Source organism: Artemia franciscana, chromosome 7, assembly GCF_032884065.1.
Source record: "Artemia franciscana chromosome 7, ASM3288406v1, whole genome shotgun sequence".
NCBI classification, from domain to species: domain Eukaryota; kingdom Metazoa; phylum Arthropoda; class Branchiopoda; order Anostraca; family Artemiidae; genus Artemia; species Artemia franciscana.
Genome location: NC_088869.1, coordinates 5,897,782 through 5,925,468, shown reverse-complemented (window position 1 = coordinate 5,925,468; position 27,687 = coordinate 5,897,782). Strand labels below are relative to the sequence as shown.

Below are 27,687 nucleotides of genomic sequence, written 5' to 3'. Positions count from 1 at the left end.
TGTTTCACAAAAGAACCTACCTTCACTTATTGAGTGTGTTCTGAATAATACATAAGTACCCCAGATTTGGATGTAGGAGGGAGCAAGTGCCTCAATTGGCAGACCTGATGGGTGGCAAAACAGGCTAAAGGGTAAAATAAAATAATTCTAGAAAAAACTGGTTTAACCTTTGAAATGATCTGCATTGTAATACCCAAGTGTTTTGTCGAGCATAGTTACAGGTTTTTAGTGGCCTCTGGCCTTTCCACCTGTTTCCCTTTAAGGGTATATTTGCACATTAGGATGATAGAGCACTGGGTGATTATTTGCCCAGTTAGCTAGCATTTAGCTTGGCTTATGCCTTATGCTACATTCAAGAGAGTAGAGTTCTTTTTAAATGAATAATATTATGCAGCTTTCAAAAGAAGTGCAAATTAAATGCAAGTTTATCAAACCAACACTTATGGTAAATAATAGATAAATATTCTTATTTTTTCCAGGAAATGCATTGAACTTTCACTTGAAATCGGTATATATTATGTATTAGGTAAATACATAATAAACAAATATGCTTATTTTTTCCAGGAAACACATTCAACTTTCACTCTAAACAGAAATTACAATATATATATATTCACATATACACATATATATATATATATATATATTTATTGCATTGATAATGTAGCAGGAGGCAACAAAATGTACATTTGCCCCTTCTAAGAAAAAAAAAACTAGTTCCAAAGCTACCCTATGCTTTCCTGATACCTCTACCTTATGCTACCTCTGATGCTTTCTGATTAAAAAACAACAGAAGTTGCTTTCTTAAGACATTAATCTTTAATCTTGATATTATTAATCTAAGCTATTTGATGCTTTTTTCAAATTTTTAATTAATTGTTTTCTTTCATATATTCCAGATGGGAGTCCATAGCAATTTAAAAAGATTTTTGATTTCAATATACAACTGAATTCAGCTCCAAAATCTGAATCAGATAGTGTGAGCATGGGTCCCCTAACACAATCCCCCAAAAATATATTCCTGCTAAAAACTTGTATCGGCAGCATTTTGTCTCATCTGCCAAGATAGATGGTAAAAGCCATATAAATACTTTAATCTATAAACTCTTGCAAATAAATGGCTTTTTTGTATTTAAAAATACATTGCATAAAGCAAGTTATATTCAATTCTGACAGATAATTATGACATAAAGAAAGAAAAGCTGGAAAAAAATGACAGAAAACTTTCAGATTTGAAAAGAACTGTAAGGAAAATCTGCCCCTAGCTACACAGCACTACTACCATTGCTTGCATGTACCTAATGTGGGGTACTTCCCATGAGACCTTAAAGGTTTTGATCATGACAGATGGCTTCTGGTTCAAAGAACCTGGAAAAGTTTGGTGTCAGTATTTTGGCAAATACACTGCTTTGAGATCCCCCCCCCCCAAGCATCTTCCTTCAGCCCAACAGTTTTAAAACAAGTAGTCAAACTGGTACCTAAATTTCAGCCAGTAATAGGACAACATATGTGTTATATGAGTACTTTTGTTCCCTTGTTAGCCAGGGTTTTTAATACTACACTTGTTCATTGATGATAGTGCATATATATTTCTTTTAGTTCATAATTCTTTCTATTTGTTATTGATTCAATTTTTTTTTTTTTTTTGATTGCAAAAAATCATATGTTTTAGGTTTTAGTTTGTTTTTTTTAGTCTAAATATAAATTTATATGAGGATGACTATACCCATGATTATTATAGTTTAGTGCTTTATCTTCTATTGTGACAAAAAAAGCCACTGACTGGATAACATTGTAAGGCATTTGACAATGAAATCATTTGAGAATTCAGAAGAGTCATACAAAAGAACACTGAAGGTGTAAAATATAACCCTCAGTTCAGAGTAATGACTTTGGCATTTGTGTTCTTTTAAATGACAATGTAAAACAAAAATTTACACCACATCCAGAAAAGAAAGACTACATGAAATAAAGACATCTAGTTTATCATGTGAGACAAGGATAAGAACAAAAATATCCCAAAATTGAAATCAAGTCAAAAAATCTACATTGTAGATTTAAAGAAAGTGCTTTTGCAGTCAATTATGTACAGCAAAAAATCTTGTCATGCTTTGCCTGTTTGAACAAATGTTTACCCCACTTGAAGATACAAGGCACATTCTTAACCTATGTGTGCCTTGTGGAAAATGGGTATGCAAGGATGTGATGCACCTGGTATTGGTATATTGTATCACAAGACTGTTGGGAGAAGAAATTGTTGTTCTCTACCAATAATTATTCTGCAAAAAAATAAAAGTTTAGCCTCTAAATAAAGTAAGTTTATGGCAATTGTGAGTTCATCAAGAAAACATCAAGAAAGTGGGTCTAATGGCATCTAGGAATGGGTAGCATTCAGCTAATGTTCCATTTCTAGAGATGAATAAGGTTGGATTTGGACTATCAAAATTATCTCATATGAGATTCAATTAAGAAAAGCACAATAAAGTGACTGAAGAGGGTAAGTATTCCCTTGCTGAAAAACCAAACAGAGTGAGAGGGGTGAAGCCTGAGAGAAAATACATGATTTTGGCAAAGCTTGTGCCTATCCTGCCCAAAAACCACAAATTTTTGGAGTGACACCATTTTGTATCAATTCTTTTACCTGCTAAGAACTTCTTGCTTCCTTCTTCTTCTGAAAATCAGCATGTGGAATACAAAATGGGTGTCTTTGGCTTCTAAATGGTTTTGCAATGATTCTCCCAAGATCTATTATCATTCTATTTATGATTTCAAATGTTTTAGCTATTTTGTTTTTGGCTATACTTGTGCTGACACTTTTGAGTGACCTCATATTTTTCATGATGTGATACATTATGTTTGTTTTTTTCCCTTTTTTCCAAGTACAACTCTCTGTTGGGAAAAATTTTTATTTTTTCTGTCTGTCATCTATTCTAGGAGTATTTTTGGTATATGGCTGGTGTGTCATTTTGCTTCCTGAATAAGTAATTGAATTGTCAAATTCTGTTCCACTGGCAAAAACATATATCCATGTATATATACATTTTTACCTGAGACACTCACAAAAGGACAAGAGACATGCAAATGGGTAATGTTTTTTGCATTAGGATCATGATATTATGTACTATTATTGTGTGTAAAATATTTTATGAATCAATTTATTGATTATATCCAATTAACAAAAGTGAAGGTGGAGCAACAAAAACAACAAAAAGGAACAAGAGCTAAGAGCTCATATGACACTTGTGACAAGGCAAGAAGAGCTAAGAGCCAAGATCTCATATGGTATGAGCTCTAACAAAATTTTAAGAATCAATAGATTGATTTAAAAGGAGAATCAGAGGCTTAATGCCAGTCAAGATTTAAAATAATAACAGCTCTGAGTTATGATGTCCTTCTAAATATCAAAATTCATTAATTGATTTAAAAGGAGAATCAGAGGCTTAATGCCAGTCAAGATTTAAAATAATAACAGCTCTGACTTATGATGTCCTTCTAAATATCAAAATTCATTAAGATCCAATCACCCACTTGTAAGTTATAAATACCTAATTTTTCCTCTCCCTTTAGCCTCCCAGATGGTCAAATCTGAGAAAACAACTTTATCAAGTCAATTTGTACAGCTCCCTGACAGGCCTACCAATTTTCATTGTCCTAGCATGTCCAGAAGCAACAAACTTGCCAAATAATCAAAGATCAGGACCCTCTAGAGGGAGAGGGAGTGGAGGTAGGTACTTCAAAATGCCTTCCTGGGACATACTTTAACCTCTAGACCTATCCTTGAAAAGTTTCATTCTCCTAACCTAGCCCCTTTCTAAGAAAGCAAGAAGTCATTAAATTAGAATTTTACCCTTTTGGTTAGGCCTACTAGGCTATATGCTCTTTAGAGCCCCTTTAGGGCTCAAAATGAATTTGCCAAAGAAACAATTCTTGAATTATGAGATAGGATAATAAAGGCATCAAGTGTTACATTTACTTTGATCCTAGCTAAATCATGCTAGAAACTGCAAATTTACCCTGATAATTTTGACCTATCATGGCCTAAAACTGAACAACCAACACAATTTCTAAATGTACTTCAACAAAAATACGGCAAAAACATGACACTATAGCTAGATTTCTCCCTTACTCAACTGATTACCTTACCATTCTAGGTGAAATATTTCTACTGTTATATTCAGAAAAATCAATCCCTCCTGTCAAATCTAAATCTGCCTTGATGATTGTGAAGATAATTGTGACAAGTTTTTGATAGATGGTATTATAGCTTCACTTACCGAACTTATTTAAATAACAAATTCTTTTTTGCTACAGAATTGACCTAATGCTCTAGGGGTTGCGGCAAGCTTTATCTTAGGAGCGAAAATTTCCAGTTGTGAAATACCAATGAAGAGTGGTTCTGGCTTATAAGAAACACTAGTAAAGGTAAAACCGCAAGTCACGAATAGCAAGCTATTGAAAAATTGACCACACGAAAACGGTTCATTGCGGTTGTTGAAGCGCGGAAACGAGTATGAGATATTTAAATAGCATAGGCATAGGAACATATAAATCAAGTTCTAGAAGCCAATAAAAAAAATTTGGAAGGCTAGCCCATATTACTCTAGGCTAGTTGTTCCTAATTAATAATACAATTCTTATCTTCTATGTTCATTTCCCTAAAAATGCCCTCCCAGGTCTTTGGGTCTTGGGAACCACATGTTTTGAATAGCCCTCTCGTCCTTTGTAATGCATTAAAGGATGACTTTAGATAAACATGATCAGTTTCTCACTTATTGCATTTTAAGATTCAAAAAAGCTTTAAATTCAAAGAACGGATTTGTTTAAAACGGCTTAGCATAAATATTTTAGCACAGCCGTCGAACCATTATGACGGTTAAACCGATAGCAAAACCAACGAAATTTGACGGATCAAGAAAAGATCCGTCAAAAAACAACAGCGCTGCAAGTTTTGTGCCTTGTGAGGCGCCACACTTGAATTCAGCCCATTCGGAGTTGGTGTCTCCAGAGAAAACGCTGTAGACGCACTGGAAACGGTCTTGCCGAAAATCGATCACTAAAAGGAGAATATACTGGCGTGCACCCATTGCGCGTAAAATTGTCACAGCTATGAAATGGCGAATAAGATGAAAGGCTTTTCCGTAATACACTAGGAGAAGATTGACAATCGCACTTCCTCGGTCAAGCCACTCGACACTAGGGTGGTACATTCTTATTAAGTAGATAGTTGTGATGCTTCCTTTCAAACATCCGTACTGATATGGATCAACAGAAGGAGAAACCTGTGACATCAACTCGCAGTATATAAACATTTCGGCCACCTTGGACATGTTCGGGGTTATTGAGATAGGTCGGAGTTGATCGCAAGATTTGGACCCTTCACTATGGTATGATGCAAACCTCCGCTCTCTTCCAAGCACTAGGGAACATCTACTCTTGGAAACACTGGTTAATAATAGAAGAGAGTGGCTTGCGAAGGAAAATAGCGAATTCACTTAACAAACTTAAACTAAGCTCGCAATGGTAGGACGCACAGTTCCTATTCAGCTTCTGAAGTTCCTTGTAAACGGCAAAGTTGGAAACTTCACATACATCATCAATCTCTTCTTCATTTATGAGACTCGATTTCTGAACTGGTGATTGACGGAAAGGTGGTACAGATGTCAGCAAAAAAGGAGTTCACTTCCTTAGCCAAGAACATGGAAACCCACTGTTTTTTTGTTTGGTTAGTCACCAGCAATCACAAAGGAAAAAGAAGCAAACCATCCTTTTTCGATACCCCGCCGTCACTAGGTGTCATTTTACCAGCAAGTCTTTTTACTAACGAATGCCATTTGTGTAGATCTGTTGTAGGTAAGGGCATACTTTTGTCCTTCACCCATCGGCTCAGTTTGACAACATGGTTCCGCAACTGAATCGCCATTGCTGCGAAGGCAGCAGGGAGTCTTAGTTAGGCCCTTGAGGTCGCTTAGCGGTCGTATAGTAGTTTCGAATTGTTTGGTTTTGAGGAATGCTGAATTTGCTTCCCAGAAAATTATGAAATGATCGAAATTATGGTAGGGTCCTCGGTATTACAACCACTTGCTGCAAATCCAAAACATTGGAAACCCACTGTTTGTTTGGTTAAAGTCACCAGCAATTACAAAGGCAGAAGAGGCATACTTTTGGCGCATTTTATGTACAAAAAACTGTATGTGCTCAATAAGTTCGCAATCACAAAGGAAGAAGAAATATACCATCCTCTTTCAATACCCCGACGTCACTAGGTGTTGTTTTACCAGCAAGTCTTTTTACTAACGAATGCCATTTGTGTGGATCTGTTGTAGGTAAGGGCATACAGTCAATTGGATCACTTAACAGCTTTGACGGTAGATCGTTCCGAAAGTAAAGTCCTACGTCGCCTCCACGACGTTTCGGGCCACGGTCGCGACAAGTATTAAACCATGCCAGTGTAGTCTTTAATGCGCGCTGACTCCGAAGCAATGTCCCAACATTCGCTGATTTTTACGAAACAGGCATTATTGTCGACAAAAGACACCAAGCCATCTAGAACTGGAACACTCGAAATATTTTAAAGCTTTCGATAGTTTTTCTATCAGGAAGAGAGATCTGACACTTATTACAGCGCAAATTTTACCAATTTTACAAATAAAATTAATTGCCCTTATCGTTATCTTAAAAAAAACAGTCACCATGCGCTAGATAGCGTTGAAGTTTTTATCGACACTAGCATTCTTCTAAGGTACTAATACTATGCTTCCAAACTTCAGATCAGTCTACTTACGAAGATTTTAGGTAGATTCACTTCCTGGTGTAAACTGAAAGAATGGAGTTACAAATTCCACTATCAACTAAACGAAAAGGGACTTTCGGTTACGTGCTGTAACGAGAGCCCCTCTCACTTTTTTTTTTAGCTAAGCTGAGCCACCTGGCGCTTGTTCCTTAATAAAGCCAGCGTTCGAAAAGAAGCTTTTTTTTCATTTTATTCTTTAATAGACAAATTTAAAATACCCAAAGTGCTGATATGCTTATCAGTGCAAAGTTGAATGCTTCTCTTTAACCTTTGGTGAATAGATTACATCCAACAAACACGTGAATAGATTTCAGAATGGCCAATATTTCAGAAAAAGATAGTTCTCAGCTTTTGCTTTATATTCTCACCATTAAAAATGAGAAATTCACTATTTATTATATATCACCCCATTTTCTCTAAAGAAAGAAAAAAAAGAAAAAAATAACGATTGACTCTCTTTTATTCAGCAAAGAATTTGATAGAAAACTTCGTAACACCTCCAAAAACTTGAATCTTCTGATTTACTTAAAGATTTTGCCTTGATTGAACTTGCGACCTTGTTTGTCCGTACCAGTCCATGAGAAGTACTGTGTCACTAAATCCTTTGTTTCTTGCGCATCGGGGTCAAGTTTCTTCCAGTCATACGATTCGTAGTCGATCTGCCAATCTGGACTCAACTGAAAACGAGAAACTTGTCAATAAACCATCAAAAATAGGTTTACAAACGTATATAAAAAAAAATAAAAAAAAATCGATTGGACAAGTTTTCCTTCTAACTTTAAATATAATTAAAAGTTCAGACCAATGGTACAACAAAAAGTTTACTGGTAAGAGTGCCATGGCTCAAAAATAACTAAATTCAGCTCTTTTTACTGGATTAATATTTATCACAAGAAAACCAAAGAAGAGTCAGAAAGGCGAATTTATTCTCTATGCAGAATGGCATTTCCTTGTCTGTCTGGGAATATTTTTATTTTTGTCTAAAGTAGTACCAAGTAATGTGATTGTATCGCGGAAATACACCACAGAAATGTAAATGAAAGTACAGAACACAATAAAACCTTATCTAGCTTATAGGCAAACAATTACACTACGAATAGACCGTGCTCATTTACAGAAAACCTTTCATAGAACAAAAACGATAGGATAAAAGCAGCTGTACAAACCACTTTCGATTAAACCTAAATTAAAAACAACACACACAGGGTTTGCCTCCTTTTATCTTATTTTGTCTTCAAAATAAATATCCTTTTTTCCAAATAGTTTCAAAAATAATTTTGATATAAATCTGTTCTTGGATGCATAAATCCTTAATAATCGTAAGATATGTGCTTAAAATAACGACTTTGAGTAACTGGATCCAAAATTTTTGAATAGAACAAAGAATCTGACTTTTTATAACACAACGTATACTTTATTCCCAGTGGCCACCTTACCCTTTACTTTCAAAGTATATCTTATTATTTTCTTTCACATTTATTTCGATTTTTTTCTTAATTTTATTGTTTTTTTTTGCCTCCAAACGTCTACTTCAAACTAGGTTAATTTTTCTTAATAATTTCAACCTTTGATTTAGCAGCACCTGCTGCTTTTCAGTTTCTATTCGTCCATACTCTTTTAAATCGCTCCGTCACGAGGTATTCAAAGGAGTCAATGGATAAAACATCACAAGGAAAATCGTTCCAAATCGAAGCGCAACGTCGAACATGGCTGTCCTTCAATTACTCAATTCACGGCGAGTCAGTATTAAGATAATGGGATCGAGCTGTGCCCCTTTCGCATCCGTCTTTTCGGTGGAACGATGTGGGCGGGGCTGTAAGAGAAAGCTCTACAGAAGAAGATGAATGCATGCACTTGTAGAAATCAAACATCAACACTACATCAAACCTTTTACTAACAGACTGGAGCAATGGGTAACGACTAAACCTGCTCTATCAGAGCCGTGTCTTGGATCTTCTGAAGTGGCGCCAGCTATTTTGTCGGAGAACTAGTATGCAGGCGACATCCATGCTCGGTAATGGGTCTGATGCAACACTTGGAAAGTGGGAAGATGAATGAGCTGGGTAATAAAGTTTTTACTGCGGAGTGATCCCCAACTGTCTTGTACAGGAGATTCTCACTCAATCGTGGTGGATTTACCAAGAGCGGATAAGTAGATTATAAGGAGACAAAGCTCATTGACTCTATTTACAACTTCATTTGTGAAGATGAAGCAGGGGTGTATGCGCATCATTTTCGATCACGACATCAGCAGCTCCTTCGTTAAATAAAATTTTATCTATTTCTGTCATAACATACTTTACATCAGAGGTGACAGAAATAACTGAATGACTTGTTAGTAAACCCATTCATATGTCACTAACAAAGTCCAACTCAATGCAGCACCAAGCAGCCAACACAGCTGCACACGCTCCTCCTCCACAATTCATTAACAACTTCACTCCTTACCTCCAATTGAAGTTTTTCAACAAACCCCCATTTAGCAAGCTGGACTTGAATCTTTTGTCCGTAAGAACAGGGGTTCAAGTCCTGGTGTCGCTGGTCATTTGTTTGGACAATCCCCCATTTAGGGGATTATTGAATTGTTGATTAATATTTGTCTGTACTCAAGATTGTTACTAAATGGGGGATAGAATTCAATCAGCCCAATAGTCTTAAAGATAATGCAGATTTTAACCCATATAATTGAATATTGTTGCTCTTACCCTTATTCAACACTTATTCAAAGCATTATAGTTCAATGGTTATTATGATCCAAGATATAAATAGTAAGCCAAACTCTGGATAGTTATAGAGAAAACCCGAAAAGATTAAAAAGTAATTTTCTTAAATCCATTAAAAATTAACGGAAATTATTTTAAAACTTTTTCCACAAAAGAGAAACACAGCTGCACAAACTCCTCCTCCGCCATAATTCATTAACAATTTCACTCTTAACCCCCCCCCCCGAGAAGTTTAATTTTCTTTAAAATCCTCCCTTCTTCAATCTTTCGAATCCATTCGGGGACTGGCTTTCCGTTTGTCCAGCGATAGATGGCCAAAACGATCAATATTTGACAACGGATTGACATTCATTCTCAAAATATGTCTTAGCCATCTTAACTTTTCTGTCATTATAGCCTTTGAGAGCCAAATAGAACCTGCCATACGGTTGGTTACACGGGTGCCTAAAATTATCCTTAGACAATTCGCCAACAACAGCGTGAAATTTGAAAGTCAAGTTTTAAATTCTTTATTTCAGTAGTAATTGTGAAACCGGTTTCAAAATTTGGGTCCAGTTGACAAGACCCATTATCTAAAAATAAGGATTCATCAAAAAACGAAATATCTTTTCGGTCATGTGACAGTGGATATACGTATTCTTAGTCAATCAAACAAAGCAGAAGGAAAAGTGAACAGATAGTTGGTTACTTCGATTTTTATTTATTTACTAATATATATTCGAAGGCTAGTTGTAAGTATCTTACAACCATAAGTTAATGAAGGCTTAAATCGTTTTTAACTGAAGGACGAAGTCAGATTGGTCTATGGATGAGACACATACTTTTGACTATCTATGAGCTGCTATACTATATTTTTGGCAGGTAAATATCTCTTTTCATTCTTATCGCTGAATCCTCTTAATCCTCTTCTGGATGTGATTTTTTTAATCTAGCAAGATACATCTTCACTAAAATGGTGTCTAAGCACACTTTTTGAATGATCACCAACACAGACTTTCTCATTTCCTGGCTAATGTTTAGGGAAGACAACCCCTAGCTGTGAGCATTCAATCTCAGTAATCCTTACTAGAAGTGGAGAGAGACCAAGTCTTGCGATCACAACTCATGCCGACAATTTGGAACACTGGCAAATTCCGACTGACGAACGAGGTACGTGTAAATATTTTAAGACTGGATATTCTACATTTCTATGTGAAAAACGCTCTGCCCTGCTCAATATGATACAGAATGTGAAGTGTTACAAAAAAAAACAACGTCTTACGATTACAAGGAAAGCCAATCCACGAAAATGTTGATGGTAGGGGAGGGGATGGACTTACTGAAAACACAAAAAAGGTATTGTTCAAGAACTAGAAAGGGGAGGAGCTGTTGCCCCTTACCCTAATAGGCACCAATGGTGATTACAAGATTTGACAGCTTTATATTCGTTTTTATACCTTGCATACTTTTGCAGCATTGAGACAAAACAGGAAAAAAAAAGCAAAAAATATATGGTATTTTACAAAAAAATACATAAAAATATTTTCGATTTCAAAGTCTGGTGAGTATTCTGAAAAAGAAGTTTGTCCCTCGGCAGCTATGCTGTTGACATCCAGCATAGATGTTACATAGCTAAATCAGCTTCATTCAAAAATCTGAGTCATAGCAAATGAAAAGAAAAGATTTAGGCTTTACCTTGAAGGCCAGATCTTGACCTCTCCAGACCCATATGCCAGAAATGGACGAATCGTTGTCTTCACCAAATACGCAAACAGAGGCAAATGCTTGCTTTCTCATCTTTTCTATTCGCTGGAACATACCTGTAAAAAAAATTTTGTTCTTGAAAGATACAATCAAATAAATTACAAAATTGTAAACATTACATTTTTCTTGAGCATCTATTGCTTCAATTCTAGTCAGGGTTCTTCAACCCTGGGTCGCTCAAAAATAGCCCATGAAGAATCTTTGTAACATAAACAGGACATTTTTTGTCCTTTTTTGTAATTAATAGATTAATTACAGAAAAAAGAATTAAGCAATAATAATAAAGGACAAAGACGAAAGAACATTAACTAAAAAATAAAACCAAGGCTAATCCGGTGTTATTTTTTGCTTCCCATACACAAAATCTCTTACAATACTTGGCAACATAAAAGCACAATTTAAATTCTTATATTATTGTTAATTGTATTCCATAGTTTGCAACCTAAATAATTTATAGATATTCATAACATAAATATACCAGCGTAAAAAATGTTACATATTGACAAGAAGTAATCATAGATCAGTTAATATTAAAACTTATATACTTATGCGTTATGCATTTAAACTCTTAGAATCATTATCAACTAGATCCAACAGGTTTAGGTATGCTTGAGCAGTAACGATCCACAAAAATCTTTTAATTTCACAAGGGTCTTGTAATATTCAATTTACAACTTCATATAAACATAAAAAAATATAATATATAAAGGCTTAAAAAATAAATAAATCAAAACTAAACATAGCTTCTAGAGAAAGATAAGAATCAATTTCGAGATTTGACATAGAAAAATAAATTACTTTTCAATATTGTAAAATGTACCCAGAGCTTTAACTTTTCTTTATAGTATTTTTATAACTTTTCTTTATAATATTATTTATTCAATAATTATAGAAAAGGGAACAAAACAAAAACCATAAGTTATAAATGTGAAGTAATATAAGCTTACAAAATAAAACAAAGATGAAACCTCTTCATTTTTTACCTCCCCTTACACAAATAAAACTTAGTCCAGTAACACTACAAAAAGAAGGCCAAACCTCGGTATTCGAGCAACAGAAATGTTTTTTAAATGAAAATATTTCAGAAAAATTTGCTTAGTAATATATCCAAAATTGCGGTGCAGAAATACTCCTTTATCAGGGAAAAGAGAAGATAAAGAAGGAAATCGCAAATTTGAGTTTCTGAAATACTTTCTGGATTGAAAGGTCGTTCCTATAAAATCAAGTCCGGGGAGACCAAAAATGAAACCAGAGTTGGAAAACGGTAAAACTTAGTACCCATTGTTTTTTCAATTATGTATTATATTATTAGAACGCCACAAATGGTATTTTAGCCCCTTCTGACCCCACCCAGGGTGAAAATGGGGTAACAGGTGATTGAATTCTTAAACTCTGATGTCATTTTCAGTCTCCCTGGAATTGAATTAGTAGTGAAAGATCTTTCAATCCAGAAACTGTTGCAGAAATTTAAATTCAACCCCCTCCCTGTCTCCCCTTTTTCCTACAAAAAGAAGTATTTCCACACGACCAATTTTGGATTATCAATATCATTCAAATTCTGGGTCAAAACCGTGAAGTTTGAGACTTTTTTAAAGTACACCCAAAACTGAGCAGACCTAAAAACTTTTAAGAAACTTTTGTGAAACACATTTGCTAAGTTTATGAATTTGAGTAACTATATCCATTCAAAATGAAAGTGGCGTGATATTTTGAATCAAAAAAATGTCAAAAAGGTAAAAAAAACACAATTAATAACAGTTCATAGTCAAACATGACCTTTACGGAGGAAAGGAAAAGGATCTTTCCTGAAATCACAAAAAGGAGAAGCCCCATCTCGTAGATAGCTATACTCGTAGCTAATAATTAAGGAATTGCAAGCACTTAGGCATACATTTATTTCGGAAGTAGAGGAGATGGAGGATTAATTGGAAAATGAGCTGTTTACAAACTCTAGAATTTACAGAGATCGTAAATATGACGAAAACTTAGAGAGGGGTGCATGAGCCTGAGACCCCTCCCTCTGGGAGTTTGGTGGCTGTTAAACTTCTGACAGCTATTTTTATTGACAGATTCTCAGATATAAATAAAACTACAACCAAGCCAAGGAGAGGCCACTTGCCTTCATCACTACAAAACAAACTAAATCAACATTATTCAAAATAAACTACAATCTTGTTTTTTTTACATATTTTCTTATTTAAACCTAGAAGAAACAGTTCTCACAAAGAAAAAGACCGAAAACTATTTTCACATCACCCGCGGAAAGAAATAAAATAAAGAAAAATCTATTTTCGGTACGCATAATAGATTTCATTAAAAAGAAGCCGAATAAGGAATATCTGACCACGTTCGAATACGACGGAGGACAAGCCCCAAACCTAATCGATAATGGTCAGTTTACTCTTCCTCTCGTACGTTATACAACAGACCCGAAGCGGCACTATTGTATCTTTTTCAAGAGTTCTACAATCAATAGACTAATCCAAGCTAGCAAGAAATTCACACAATCTTGCTAAACGAAGTTACCTTGATACAACAACATAATTCTTGAATGGGGTCGCTATATCCGAAAAGTACCCTATTAATATTTACGATTTTCTCTGTATTTTTTTGTGTTTGTCATATAATTAGCCCATTTCGTATTTTTTGAAGTCGTTTATACAACAGCCACTAGCGGGAATAATATTATAATACTTTATTAACGCTAATAATCACCTAAAAAATTAACTAGCTAAAAATAACTAAACAATTATTTAATTAAATAATAAATAACTAGATAAATTAAGATCTAATTAAAAGTAGCTTATTAAAATAATGTCCGAATTGGCAGATCAATTACGAATCCTATAACTGGAAGAAACTTGACCCCGATGTGCAAGAAACAAAGGATTTAGTGACACAGTACTTCTCGTGGACTGGTACGGACAAACAAGGTCGCAAGTTCAATCAAGACAAAATCTTTAAGTAAATCAGAAGATTCAAGTTTTCTATCAAATTCTTTGCTGAATAAAAGAGTCAATCGTTAATTTTTTCCTTTCTTTAGAGAGAATGGGATGATGTATAATAAATAGTGAATTTCTCATTTGTAATTGTGAGAATATAAAGCAAAGGCTGAGAAAAATCTTTTGGTGACATATTGGTCACTCCTAAATTTATTAACGTGTTTGTGGGATGTAATCTATTCAACTAAGGTTAAAAGAGAAGCCTTCAACCTTGCACTGAGAAGCATATCAGCATTTTGGGTATTTCAAATTTGTCTATTCAAGAATAAAATGAAAAAAAAAATACTATAACAACACAGTAAAACCAAACTTGGGGACTTGGGTTAGAACTCATTACTACGATTTTAACCAGCATTATATATAAAAAAAAACATTACCCACTCTGCACTGTTCGATGTATGGTTTTTTTTTCACTGATTTTCTTTGGCGCTTTACCAGTTAATAATTTTACCAATGAGCCCTCTTTCTTGACTCAGTAAGCCAATCCAGAATCAACCCAGTTCTCAATGGGTACCTGGGAAAAACAGGGAAAGGTAAACAGGAAGGGTGTGCAAGAGCATAAGAGTTCTAGGCCCCACGCGCCTGTTGTAAGTCCTAGCTGAAGGACCACAAAATCGGGATTAGCACCGCCGGTTTGGACTAAGAAGTTTAGTGCCGTTTACCAAAAGCCCCTTTATTTTCTAAAACCTCAATTAAGTTGGGAGTTTTCCCCCCTTTTGGGTTATCCTTTAATTTTTTTAAACTACTTTACCATTGGGTTTTGTCATTCTTTTCTCTTTTGCTATCAATATTTTCCTCTGTCAAATCCCGACAGAATCTTTTTTTAATCAACACTTAAAGGAAGATAAGTAACTAGGGTCAATATTTCATACAGAAAATGAAGAAAATTATTATGTAGTAGTTACTTTAAAAGAAAATAAATAATGTTTTGCAATAAAATAATAGCTAATTGCAATGTAGTACTGGATTGAAACAGTAGACCTAGACGTCTCCTGGATTTAACAGTACAGTATAATTTACCTCTTCAAGGTTACACAAAGGGACAATTGTTTATCCACTTTGTGTCGTAATTAGAGGTTAAAATCATTAAAGGTCAATTCAATCACAATTAAGATAACGCTACAATTTAGTCTCTATAACTGACAATTCTGTGTTTCCGAGTTCAACCAGAGAATTAGTATCCAGATCTAGCTAGAACCAAAACCCTAGTTAAATTTATCCAGTATTTTAAAACTTACCTAAGACTCAGATAATTTCTTAAACCACATATGCCTGCCATAACAAAAAGAAAGAAAATGATCAAACGGATTTCACGTTATTGTTTGTTAGGTATTTGATTTTAATTTTTAGTCTTTTATTCAATTTTATTTAACTTTTTAGATGTTTTTTTCATTGGCTTTGTTTTACTTCCCACACTTGTTTTTTGTCTTCTCCTTGATCTTATTAGTTTGTTCGCGCTGAAGAAGACAAGCGGTTGTTCTCTCGAAATATTCGCTTTCTGTTTTTTTCTTAAGTATTTTCATTTGGCCTTCAACAATCTCATTTTTGGTCGTTTCTTTCTTTACTTAAGACTCAAGCCAATTAAAGAACTCCATTGACAATTTCTTTTTATCGACATAATACTTAGGTTTTCAAACGCGAGCTGGTGTATGATACAACTGCGCTTCTTAGGCATTTTTAGACCGAAGATCTTCAAGAAACGTCCTGTTTTACTGCGTTCTTTTTGAGATTACGCCTGAGTGTCATTCTCTGCCGCGGACAATATTTTATTCGGGGAGGGAACCAACACAATTTTCAGGTAATAGGGTAGAATACACCCCCGATAACACCATCAACTGCATCTAATTTTATCACTCACAAATGGCTACCTCAAATCTTCAGATTCTTAGTAACACATCACCCTTTTTAATGAGGGTTGATGCTAAATTGCAACAGTAAACCTAACTGTCTCCTGGATTTAACATCCCGTATTATATCTCTTCAAGATTACGCAAAGCAGCAACCGTAAGTATACTTTATGTGTTAAATAGAGGATCAAATCATTTCTGCCGACCATCATTCACTTTGTCTTCCGATAAATTCCACGTTTTAGCTCGGTAGGTTTGCATTTTTTTAAGCATCATCAGCACCTTAATTGTGCTTTCAAGAAGGAATGTGGTACTGGATTGAAACAGTAGACATAGCCGTCTCCTGGATTTAACAGTACAGTATCTTATACCTCCTAAGTAACACAAAGAGGCAGCCATGAGCACATCCTGTGTCGTAAATAGAGGATCGAATTATTTACTATCGATGACACCAAGCTACCTTTTTTCCCACAGTCAAATGCTCAGATTTCTAAATTTTCTCAGCCTAAAATTAATTAACAGCTTTCATTTTTTCCTTAGATATACTAATTTATATTACATCTTTCTTAAAAAGAACAATCCAGAAAGCAGAAATATTCGCATGTACAGTATGCACTTTGGGGGGAGGGGGATTCCAAATTAAAAAAAAAAATTACACTAAGAAAAAAAAAAAAAAAAAAAAAACAGACATGCAAACTCTCTATTCGTGTTACAGACCATACCGGTAAACATTTTCAGACCTCTCCCCTAGGCGTCAGATAGGCTTCTATCTATACTGAATAATGGTTAAAGAAATTGAATTGAACATTTTGACTTAGGTGGACCTTGATGACTTGTTACTGGGACACTTTTTGTTTCAATAAACGTTCTAAGTTTAGCTTGTGTTAAGTGCATTGATTAACAGATAAAATAATCGGATAGAGAAAAATCTTGTTATTGGATCAACTTATGAAATCTTAAATTTAAAATAAATAAGTTTTTCACCCAAAACTCTTTCAAAGCGACATAGTTTTTGTTACATAGTCTATTTTTAATCTATGTATCCTTGAGTTTCATTTCTTTTGAAATCAAAGCAACGGTACATGTCTCTGTGTACTGTATGCATTAAATCATTGTTCACCCGATCGCAAAGAAACTTTAATAAGTTGTTGAATTCACTATTACGAAGGTTTTAGGCATAAAATACCCCCGGACCAGCTTAATCTTTCGAATACTTATTGCGCTGACTGAAATTAGAGCCCCCTCCCTTAAAAAAATACTTTAAAGTTTCTTTCATTAAAATCATTCATACTTCCTGGATCCAATAATACTCGGCGGGAAAGTTCAGAATCATACTCGGCGGGTAAGTTCAGAATCATACCCTAATTTTTCAAATACTTTAAAATTTAAAATATGACCGTTATTTAACATATGGGCACTCACTTAAATTTGTGTGAAATTGGAGTCACATAAACAATAATTCGGTTTTTGAGACAATTAGGGATCAGTTAAACAAAAACATGATAAGCTAAAATGAAAGAAGCAAGTTGTTTAAAAACTCCCCATTAACAAGGTTGCATAAAATACAAAATTTGACATCTCATTTCGATATGAATGATTATGTATTGGAATTAGAGACAGCAATACTATTTTAGAGCAAATGGGTTAATACCAATTCAATAGATAAGGCCGTATCTATGGGGACAGGAGTACCGGATTTACCCCTTCCCCCATGAAGTTGTTGTCCGACTCAAAAACGTAAAAAATGCATACAAACAAGTTATCAACGCGATTCTTAAAGCCCCCTCCCTCCTCCAAGTAAAAATCCTGGACATACTTGAAAAAGGGGTAATTTAAGGTAAAAAGCGAAACTTTTTTCTCAAACTTACCCGTAATAAGGTTGCATGACATGTAAACTTTGGCAAGTTCATCTTGATACTTATATTCACTATACCAGATTGAGTAATTTTCCTTGTCAAACTTCTCCCAAAAGTATGGGATTGATTTGGTCTCCTCGTTGTTGGAGTAGAAACGCTTGAAGTCATCCATGTTGAACGTTCTAATCAATAAAACCAATATAATAATGTTTTATTCAGAATTTAATTGAACTATTAAGGTGAACTTCTACCATAAATAGTAACATTATAGTAAAATTAGTTATAATTAGACACCAAACCGTCACACAAGGATGTTAGAATTAAATATTAATTAGATTAACTAACTATTAGTGCTCTGCGATAAGGAAAGAATCAGCAGCTATCTAACCGAATATCTAGGGCATCAGCACAATCCTATTTTTCACTAATATCAATACATATATATAAATCACAAGTGAAAAAAGGGAAAACTTAACATGGCAGGGGATGGGGGAAGATGACAGAAAACTTATCCAGTATCAACTTAGTTAAGCTGTTCAAAGATGATTTTCCGCCGCCGTCAAACTTAACACGGCGGTGGATGAGAGAAGATGACAGAAAACTTACCCAGTATTAAGTTAGTTAAACTGTTCAAAGATGATTTTTCGCCATAACACAAAGGACTAACTGCGGTTTTATTAATTAACACATAACGCAACTGTAGTACCTTTTCAGTCTTATTTCAACAGCTTAATTAAAAAATAAACACAAATACCCCTGAACAGATAGTATACAAGACATATTCTCTCAGCATAATTTTTGTGCGTTTCCATCAAAAGAAGATCCATTTTTTACGTTCTAATAGTGATCCCAGAAGATAGCATTAGCCAATTTTTTTTGTCTCAGATATGCATAACGTTGCGTCAAAAGGAGTCATAATTGGAACCGCAAACGAAGTGCATAATTAATTGACTTAATTTTGCTTTATAGGGAGCCTTTCCAGACCAGAGCTTATACGACGAAGGAGCTGGCATAATAAACTTATGATATTTTATGATCAGATTAAAAAAATATTAAGTATTTGTTTAAATGACTATATTATGGAAATCATCCCCAACTTCAATAAGCATATTGTAATTTCTGATGTTCAAAAGCATTTATTGAAATCAATTAAATTAATGGTTTATTTTGCGTCAGAGCTCAATAACACACATTTCGTTCTTTTCGAGATAGAAAATTCTTAGTGTATTTATCTATCAGGATAAATCAAACACCTTCATGCAAAAACCTTTCTTAAAGTCTTTGGAGCTGCAAGAGTTTGCACTGATTTTTTTTTTTCATTTCAACTATAATTTTTGGACAATAGGAACAACATAGGCATTCAGTGAGTGTAAAATAGAACACTATATTTGACCAAATCTTCCCATTTTCGAATTACTTACGCAAAATAAATTTTACTGTCTAAAGGGTGTTTATTAGAGCAAAATTACTGCACTTGCATAACATATTATTGAAATTTATTACAAAAAGCTACACTGAACGAGGGCATCACTATTCATATATTTGATCAACGTCTTACTTCAAAGAGAACAATAAGATTGAGGAGCGTCAGGTGATTCTCCCCGCTTCACAGTAGCTATCATTCACATCAGCTTTACATGTAATGGACCAGCTTGGTTCCTTACATGGATCGCAAGCATGGGCTTCAGAGTTTATTCCGGGTCAAGTGTGAGAGCTGTCTTTTCTTGTTACACTTCCTAGAGGAATTCACTGGTCATAATTTGGTTTATCTGACTTAAATATAAAAAATCCCCCCTTTTCCCCCCTAACTACCGATTGTAACTGCACAAATGCAGTTACTATTTACTAATTAAGCATGATGACCAATATAAATCTACCAAGGACCTTTAGCATCCGCATCGTTTATTATACACTTCAACTGACGAATAATTCAAAATTTTTGAGAACTGGCAGTTTTTTATTTTTAATCTACAAGCGACTCAAGTGACAGGTAATTCGAGGGGCTGAACTCTGTGTAATGGCCCAATATGTATTCCCTTCTCTAATATACTCTATTGATATTAAGGAGGGGGGATTCGCCTCTTTTATACCGTCTTTCAATAAAATTTCTCTTCTTAAAGCTTTATTAAAGTTGTTTTGTTGTTGGAAAACTATCATACAGGGATATGGCCCTGTTTAATTCTTTTTATTACGAATTTAATCTGCATCAATCAGACTGGAGATCATACAATAGACATACATAAATCTACCTTTTTTCAATCTCTATCTTTTTGGCATCTTAAAGGCATATTTAAATAGATTTAATGCTCAAAGTTAATACAATATGCCAATCTGTCTTATGTAACTATACATATAAGTTGTCCTGAATTTTTAGATAGATTGTGCTGATACTTTTCTCAGCTTTGTCAGAAGCCTTTCCAGACCATAATGCTTATAAGAAGAAGCAGTTGGTAGGATAAACCTCTATTGCTCTATGACGATATGGAAAGAAATTCAGCATTTAGCTGAAAATCTATGGAATCATCAAATTCATGTGTTTATGTTTTATTATCCAGACATATAAACAACACAAGTGAACAAAACCAAATTGAGGGGATGGAGGGGGATTGTAAAGCTTCAAATTTAAATTGTGCTATTGCATAACCTTGCTTTTAGCCATCCTGGTTGCAGTGCTAGCTAACAGCCTAGTAATTTCATTGGGCGTTCGTGTTAAAATACCCAAGCTGCGTGTTCTTGGGACTCAGGTTCAGATTGAGGTGCTCTAATACCATACAATGTAATAAATAAATAAAAAAAAGTTTAAATTTAAAAGCAAAAACGTAAAATAAAACCATTCAAAGAAAATTAAAGAGATTTAAAACTCGGACTGACTTTTGAGAGTAAAACACAAATGTCATCAACCGATTTTTAAAGATCACTATCAATAAGGATCAAAGTGAATTTTTTAAAATTTAATAAATGGTTATATATATAAGTCTTAGGATATTGTTAAGAGTGGTATATTGTTTTTGGAGCTCCAATTGAGGTCGTTCTTTCAATTTAAATTATCTTACCCCTTGGGCATCTCGTCAAAGGGATCCTTGCTCTTGGGTTCAGCTGCAAGAGCCTCCTCAACAGCATCTGCTGGTTCTTCTTGCTCTTTCTTTGGCACTTCCTTCTTTTCTGGTTTTGCTTTCACTGCTTTTGGGGCCTTTTCTGTCTTCTTCTTTTCTCCACTTCCGATCTAAAATACAATTGATGGAATAATAAATACAAAATTCATCTTTAAGATAGGAAGTTCGAACTGCTATAAAAACTATTAATAATTTACCCTGTTTTCAAAAGGGGTGCCAAATATTTCACAACAAGAGCATTAAAAGAATTACTTTCAATTTTGAAGTCAAATTTAATGACATTTCTCAACGAATTAGAATGATCTTGTTAAGTTTCATTCCTAGCAGTCCAGACTATACAAAGTGTATTCGATGTTCAATTATGAAGCGTTCACTATGTAAACTATTGTAAGGCATAGAAAATTGTATAAAAACAAGTCTACATCTGTTGATACTTACGCAAGTAATAAATCTTTCTGTAATTTTGGTTTAAGATTGATTCTTTTTAAGATTAAATGCATGATAATTTCTATACCAAAGAAATTTGGCAATGCCGTGAAAATTTTGGTGAAAATAAAAGTGTATTTATCTATGTATCTATCAATATTCCACAACTGGTTCGATCCGACTATATAATAAAAGTGTTATGACAAACTTAAGGTATATGTTCCCTTTAAAAGAAGCGATTTCGCGACAAGTCTGCAGCTGCATCAAAAGGACAAGATCCTTACGCATTTTTAAAGGAGGATCAAAGCTTGATTCAAAAACAGGAAAAATGTCTTGTTTTTAACCAATTTTCTAAGTATTCTCAATCTAAAAACCATGCACATTAAATTTTTATCATTGCAATGCGGCAATTGGATAGGTCTGAATCTAAGCTATGGATTGACAGAAATAATATTCTATTTCGTTGATATATCCAAAACCTAGGGGCAGGCATGCAAAAAGTGCCATAGCAATTTTCAAATTTGTTGCCAATATTTTTCTGAAAATACCATTTTTACATATAAAAATACTATTGCTCGAAGAAAAGCTATCAAAACACAAGTTGCGATTTGGACCTTTTTACATACCTGCCTAGGAGAGCATAAAAATGACATGCTAAAGATTGCACAGGGAACACGAACCTTAAGAAACGTGTTACTTTAACACGTTTAGAAAAAAAAAGAAAAAAAAAAAAGAAAAAAAAAAAAAAAAAAAAACGCACTCGTGATTTGTCTTCTGGCAAAAAATACGAAATCCCACATTTTTGTAGACTGGACCTTGAAATTTTTTCCGCAGGGTTCTCTGATACGCTGAATGCGATGGTGTGATTTTCGTTAAGATCCTATAACTTTTAGGGGTTTTTCCCCCTATTTTCCAAAATAAGGCAAATTTTCTCAGGCTCGTAACTTTTGATGACGAAGATTAAATTTGATGAAACTTATAGTCGTTCGGACTGAAGCCCAAGCTTAGTCTTGGGACAAAAAAGTTAATATTCTTATATATTTTCCTAGCATAACACCTTGTGCTTTATATTGTTGTGGGATTACGTAAAGATAGGACTCTCTAGAACAAAATTAAATAAAATCTTTTCTCAATGTTTATTTTCAGAGAAATCATCTCAGGCTCTGTTGAAGTTCAGGCATTGTATTAAAGTTATACAATTTGAAAAACACAACCAAGAAACATTATTTAGTAAAAGTTTCAATAGCTTTCTATAAGAATTTCTATAAATTTCCACAAGAATCACTCAATAAGGATTTCGGCGAGAGATAATTGAATCTAAAACTCTCTTAAGACAAGCAGACAAGTGATTTTACTTCAATCCATATTTGTAACTTCAAAATACAAAATTGTATCTGATTTCCATTTTTTTTAAGTATCAGTGTCCTTGCCTCAAGACGTAAATTAATGAGTCGTTGGAAATGACTAAGATTACTTTTTTTCTCTCGCAAAACAATCACACTGTATGATTTTTGATTGTTTATGCTTTTTAACTGTATCTGATTTATGCGTTTCTGATTTCGTTTATGTAACAATTCGAACGTTTCTGGTTTTTGATTTTTCAAGTGATGATGTAATCGAGTGTTTACGATTTTCGATTGCAGTTTTTTTCCGAGTGTCGATGTAACAATTCGACTGTTTATGATTTTGAATGAGATGTTTTGATTTTTTGAGCGTTTATGTAAGACTACTAAGTATACATACTCCTTGATTTTTTTATTCCTTTCGTTTTAATACTGAAGTCCATAAAATGACGATCATAATATCCCAGCCATTCGAAAAAAAAACAAAACAAAAAAACTTACAGCTGCCTGGAACTCAGCATACTTCTTTGGATCGAATTCACCAGCCTTTTCGCACAGCTTGAAGTCGCCAATCACAGCCTTGACCTGCTTCTGGTTAATTAGAGTGATAAACCAGCGGTTGGTATTGACATAAGATTTTCTGGAATGCTCCTGCCGAATTGCTTTCGGCGTCGAGAGTGATGCTACATGGCACCTCGATTTAGACCGGTCTCTTGGAAGGATGTGGACATCCTCCTGAATATTTGTCATGGCTGAGAAGGCACATGCCGTGTCCTTCCATCTGGTTGGGGAACGACCTCTTGGGCGTTTCCCACCATGAAGCACGGGATCAAAGAATCCTTTGATCTTACACGTACGGTTTTTTTTAAAGGTAACATATTCTTGGATTTTTTTTTTGTTAAATATAAGTAGAACAGGCCATGAGTGTGACTCATTTTTTTTACCTTTTAAACCCAGAGCAGAAGCTTCCTTATTAGAAGCAAACGTTTAGGTGGGAAGCATTCGGTAGTTCATCACGTAATTTGCCAGGTACTTAATACCGTACCAGAAGAATACCTTGGTTATTCCGGGCTGGGGTGGCTCTACTGTACCAACACAGTTAAGTTCAATTCTTAAGATTGACGATGGTATTTCTTTTTTTTCTCTGCTTATTCTTTTTGTTCGGTTAATTTTTAAGCCTTTCGGTTAAAGGCTTAATTTTTCTTAGGTCATAATCTAGATGAATTAGTCTCTATATAACTTTTTAGAACTTTAATCCAAGGAGTTTTTAACCTACAAGGAGCTTCAGGAAATGGATCCTGAATCATCTCACTTCTTAAAGACAAATTCTAGTTGAATTAGTTTTTGTTGTTGCACAACTCATCCTTGTCAGAAGCTTTTCCAGACCAGAATGCTTATAAAAAGAAGTATCTGGTAGGATAAACTTCTCTTACTCTATGATGATATGGAAAGACATTCAGCATTTAACTGAAAATCTATGGAATCATCATACTATATAATTAATACTCATTTCACAGATTAAGGGAATACTGCACTGGCATTAACACTAGGGAAATGAAAGATAGCTTTAGGGGCGATATCTGTTTTCAAGAAACCAGTACTAGCCTGTTCACATGATGCTAACATATATAGGGAAACCCAAAAAGTATGGATAGGTTCTAAGAGTGGAAACTAGGGCTAGTGTTAACAAAAAACTGTGAACATCACCTAGCGTTTGGCGACACGTTCTAATTCTGTCACGAACTGGACCAGACACTGATTAATATACTAATTTTTCCAAATACACAAATTAAAATAGTTATTCTTATTACACTAAAAAATCCAATCGCCGTCAAAACATTAGATTGTTGTGGGGGGGGGGGGGTTTGGGTTGGAGAGTTTCAAAACTAATAGGAAAGGAAATTCATATTTGTGTCATACAAATACGAGAGAAAAACAGCATTATCCAACGAAACTATAAAAAGTTAAAGAACTTCTAATAATTATTGCTTGCTATCTTTTTTTTTACTTTGGCTTTATTTTCCAAAAAGAAGAATAATTTGTTTTCTTTTTATTTATAACTTTTTGTCCCTACTTTCGAGCTTTACTGAAAATCCAAATTCGAGCACGTTCAAACCCAACTTTTGCAACTATACCCATTTTTAAGTGCAAAGATTTTCGTATTTCGTATCTATACTGTACATGCACTACAAAATGTACAAGCATTGTACATTTAGGGAAGTTTTGTGGGAGGGGTTTCACTATAATGTTTTTAAAAGCCAGCTTTAAGGGCCAGACCCTAAATACCTGATATGTTTCCAGAAGTGCTTGATCAGAAAGAGAAAAATTCACATCATTTTCTACAAATATTTTAGAAATTTTGAAAAACATGTCAAGAAATTTTGTCAAAAAGAATTGAACTGAGTTTTTATGGTGTTTTCCCAATTAGCCTTTCTTTTGTAACTAAATCATTAGATTTTTTTCTAATTGCACTATAAAAAAAAATCAAATATTGCGAAAATATCACACATAAGGTTGTATGCTGTGATATGTTTCATCACTAAAACAAGTATTAAAATCTATCGCAGGAGATGAGTGTCTGGCGTGCTCTGTAAAAAGCTGACCCATACTAACTACGAGCAAATGACTAGATGTTCTAATCTTATCTTTTTCTGTGTTTCGTAAAACAAACCCAAAACTTAATGACAACATGCTTAACTGATTGCCGTCCACATATTTAGTAAATTGCAAAACAAGCATAAGTAAAAATTACACCCTATCAGACTTTTATCTCCAAATAAGGCTGAGAATTAGTAACTACACAATTAGAGATGAAAAGGTACCTAAAAGCCTCGTCCAAAACATGCTGATAGAGATGGAGTAATGTGCATGTGACAACAATATCAGCTAAGGTAATTCTTTCTCCTACTAGGTAAGTTCTTGTAAGAAGATGGTCATCTAAGGCTTGAAGGGCTTTGTCTATATCCTCCTTTGCTCGGGCCGTAGCCTGCTTGTTAAATTGCATAATACCTAAGACAGGGAACACCCAGGTACACGATGCAGGGAGAATTTCAGTATCAGCAAAAGTCTTTCATTGAATAATTTGAGCCTTTTCCAAGTCGCTGCTGCCCCGAAGTGTTTCATTAGCAACTGAAAATTAACAGATTTTATTCAGCTTTTTTTTTTCAAACGGAACTAAATAAAAAAAAAGCAGTAATTAAAAGATTGAAAACATAACTTTGGGCCTTTTAGAGCCAGCAACAATAGATTAAGCATTCCCTCGGTGAAAAAAAAAACTTTAAAATAAAAAATCTCTTTTATAAAATAACTTAATTTCGTTTTGTTCGCTGTAAAAAGTAAAACCAATTGTGCATTGGACGTGTGAGGATTTGTGACGCCATTCATTTTTTTTTTTCAAATTAGGGCCTAAACGTATTTTCTCGAAATCATGATTTATCTAGATCTTTATTTTTCACATTAGAAAATTGTAGAATGTCAATATTCAAAAAGAAATTTACTGTCATTTTTCGAAAAAATTCACAAATAAATAAATAAATATGTTATCGAACAAATTTTGTCCGTGGCTAAGGATAATCAAGCCCTGCTTAAGATTTTAAATAACGTAAGTTTGACATGTTACGGCGAAATTCAACATAGCTACCAAAACTAGAATTTTGGGATAAGCAATAACAAATTTTGGAAAAAATTCCAAGAAAGCATTTTCCATTAGTTTACTTACGGTGATGGTGATGGTTAATACATTTTTTACGCCAGCCTGGACCTGTTCAAGCACTAAAGATTATACTGAACATAACTTAACTATTTAACATAGAAAATTGCATAAATAGTGTGAAAGCTACTTAAGACCGCAGAAAAATAGCATAAAAAACTTGCAGAGGGAAAATAAACCCTGAAAATTAGGAAGAAAGTAGTAGGCTAAATGGAACTTTCAGAGATTTTTAAGGTTTTAGCTGATTCCAAGAGTTTATCTCCTCTCAACTATTTTCTTTAAAATATAGAAAAGATATTCGTCCCGAATGTGTTTTTGATACTTTTTTTGTCTTTTCAAAATTGTTGGAAGCCAGAGCCATTATCGAATACCAGTTTTATCTTGGCTATTCTCTGTACTTTTGTGACCTCTGTACTTTTTATTCTAGCGTTATTCTTAATAATAATGATTTTGAACAATCCAAGAACGACTATTACAGGTATTTTAAATTTTTGTTCTATCTTTCCCAACCTTTCCATAATAGTAATTTAATTTCGCTATATTTAGCAATACAGACTATTGAAACATTTCTAATATAAACTTCTAAATTATTAAAAGATGCTCCATTAACGACGTTCGATACCATAGATTTCATTTTGCGAGTCTCGGCGTCGGCTGACAGTCTCAGACAAAGGGTCCATTAGCAAATTCTTCCAGTACCACAGGTAGCTTCCAAATTAATTTTGGTAAAAATGACAGCGAATCTAAAATCCTATCAACGAGAGCTAATGTCTCTAAATTCCTGTCGTAAAAATCCTATGTCTGTAAAATCCTGTCGAAGAGCAAATGAGAGGCTAATGAGAAAAAGATGAGAGAGCTAATGAGAAAAAGTAAATACACACGCTTGCCTTTTTTTTATTTTTTTCAGTTTTTTTTAGTTATTAGATTTTTACCTTTTTTTAGTTTTTTAGCTTTTTTAGTTTTTTTTTCTTTTTAGTTTTTTTTTGTAGTTTTTACCTTTTTTATTTTTTTTCTTCTTTTGTATTAGTGTGAAATAATTCAGACGTCATATGCGAACAAACATGACGTCACCTGATCCATCCACAGATCCACCTGATCCATCCACAGATCCACAGACAACTTATTTTTATATATA

At 34.2% G+C, this 27,687-nt stretch overlaps 2 protein-coding genes across 2 annotated transcripts in view; both read right to left on the bottom strand.

Moving 5' to 3' along the window:
• LOC136028771 (elongation factor 1-gamma-like) overlaps nt 1-4,261 on the bottom strand; it is a 48,796-nt gene extending 44,535 nt beyond the window's left edge. Inside the window, exon 1 of the mRNA XM_065706673.1 lies at nt 4,144-4,261. Within this exon, the coding sequence (XP_065562745.1) occupies nt 4,144-4,146 (3 nt within the window). The 5' untranslated portion in view covers nt 4,147-4,261. The remainder of the gene's footprint in view (nt 1-4,143) is intronic.
• A 2,971-nt stretch (nt 4,262-7,232) lies between these two features.
• LOC136028667 (elongation factor 1-gamma-like) overlaps nt 7,233-27,687 on the bottom strand; it is a 100,431-nt gene continuing 79,976 nt past the window's right edge. The window contains exons 7-10 of the mRNA XM_065706494.1: nt 21,015-21,184; nt 17,974-18,143; nt 11,188-11,312; nt 7,233-7,467 (exon numbers count right to left, since the gene is read on the bottom strand). Coding sequence (XP_065562566.1) covers nt 7,312-7,467; nt 11,188-11,312; nt 17,974-18,143; nt 21,015-21,184 — 621 coding nt within the window. The 3' untranslated portion in view covers nt 7,233-7,311. The remainder of the gene's footprint in view (nt 7,468-11,187; nt 11,313-17,973; nt 18,144-21,014; nt 21,185-27,687) is intronic.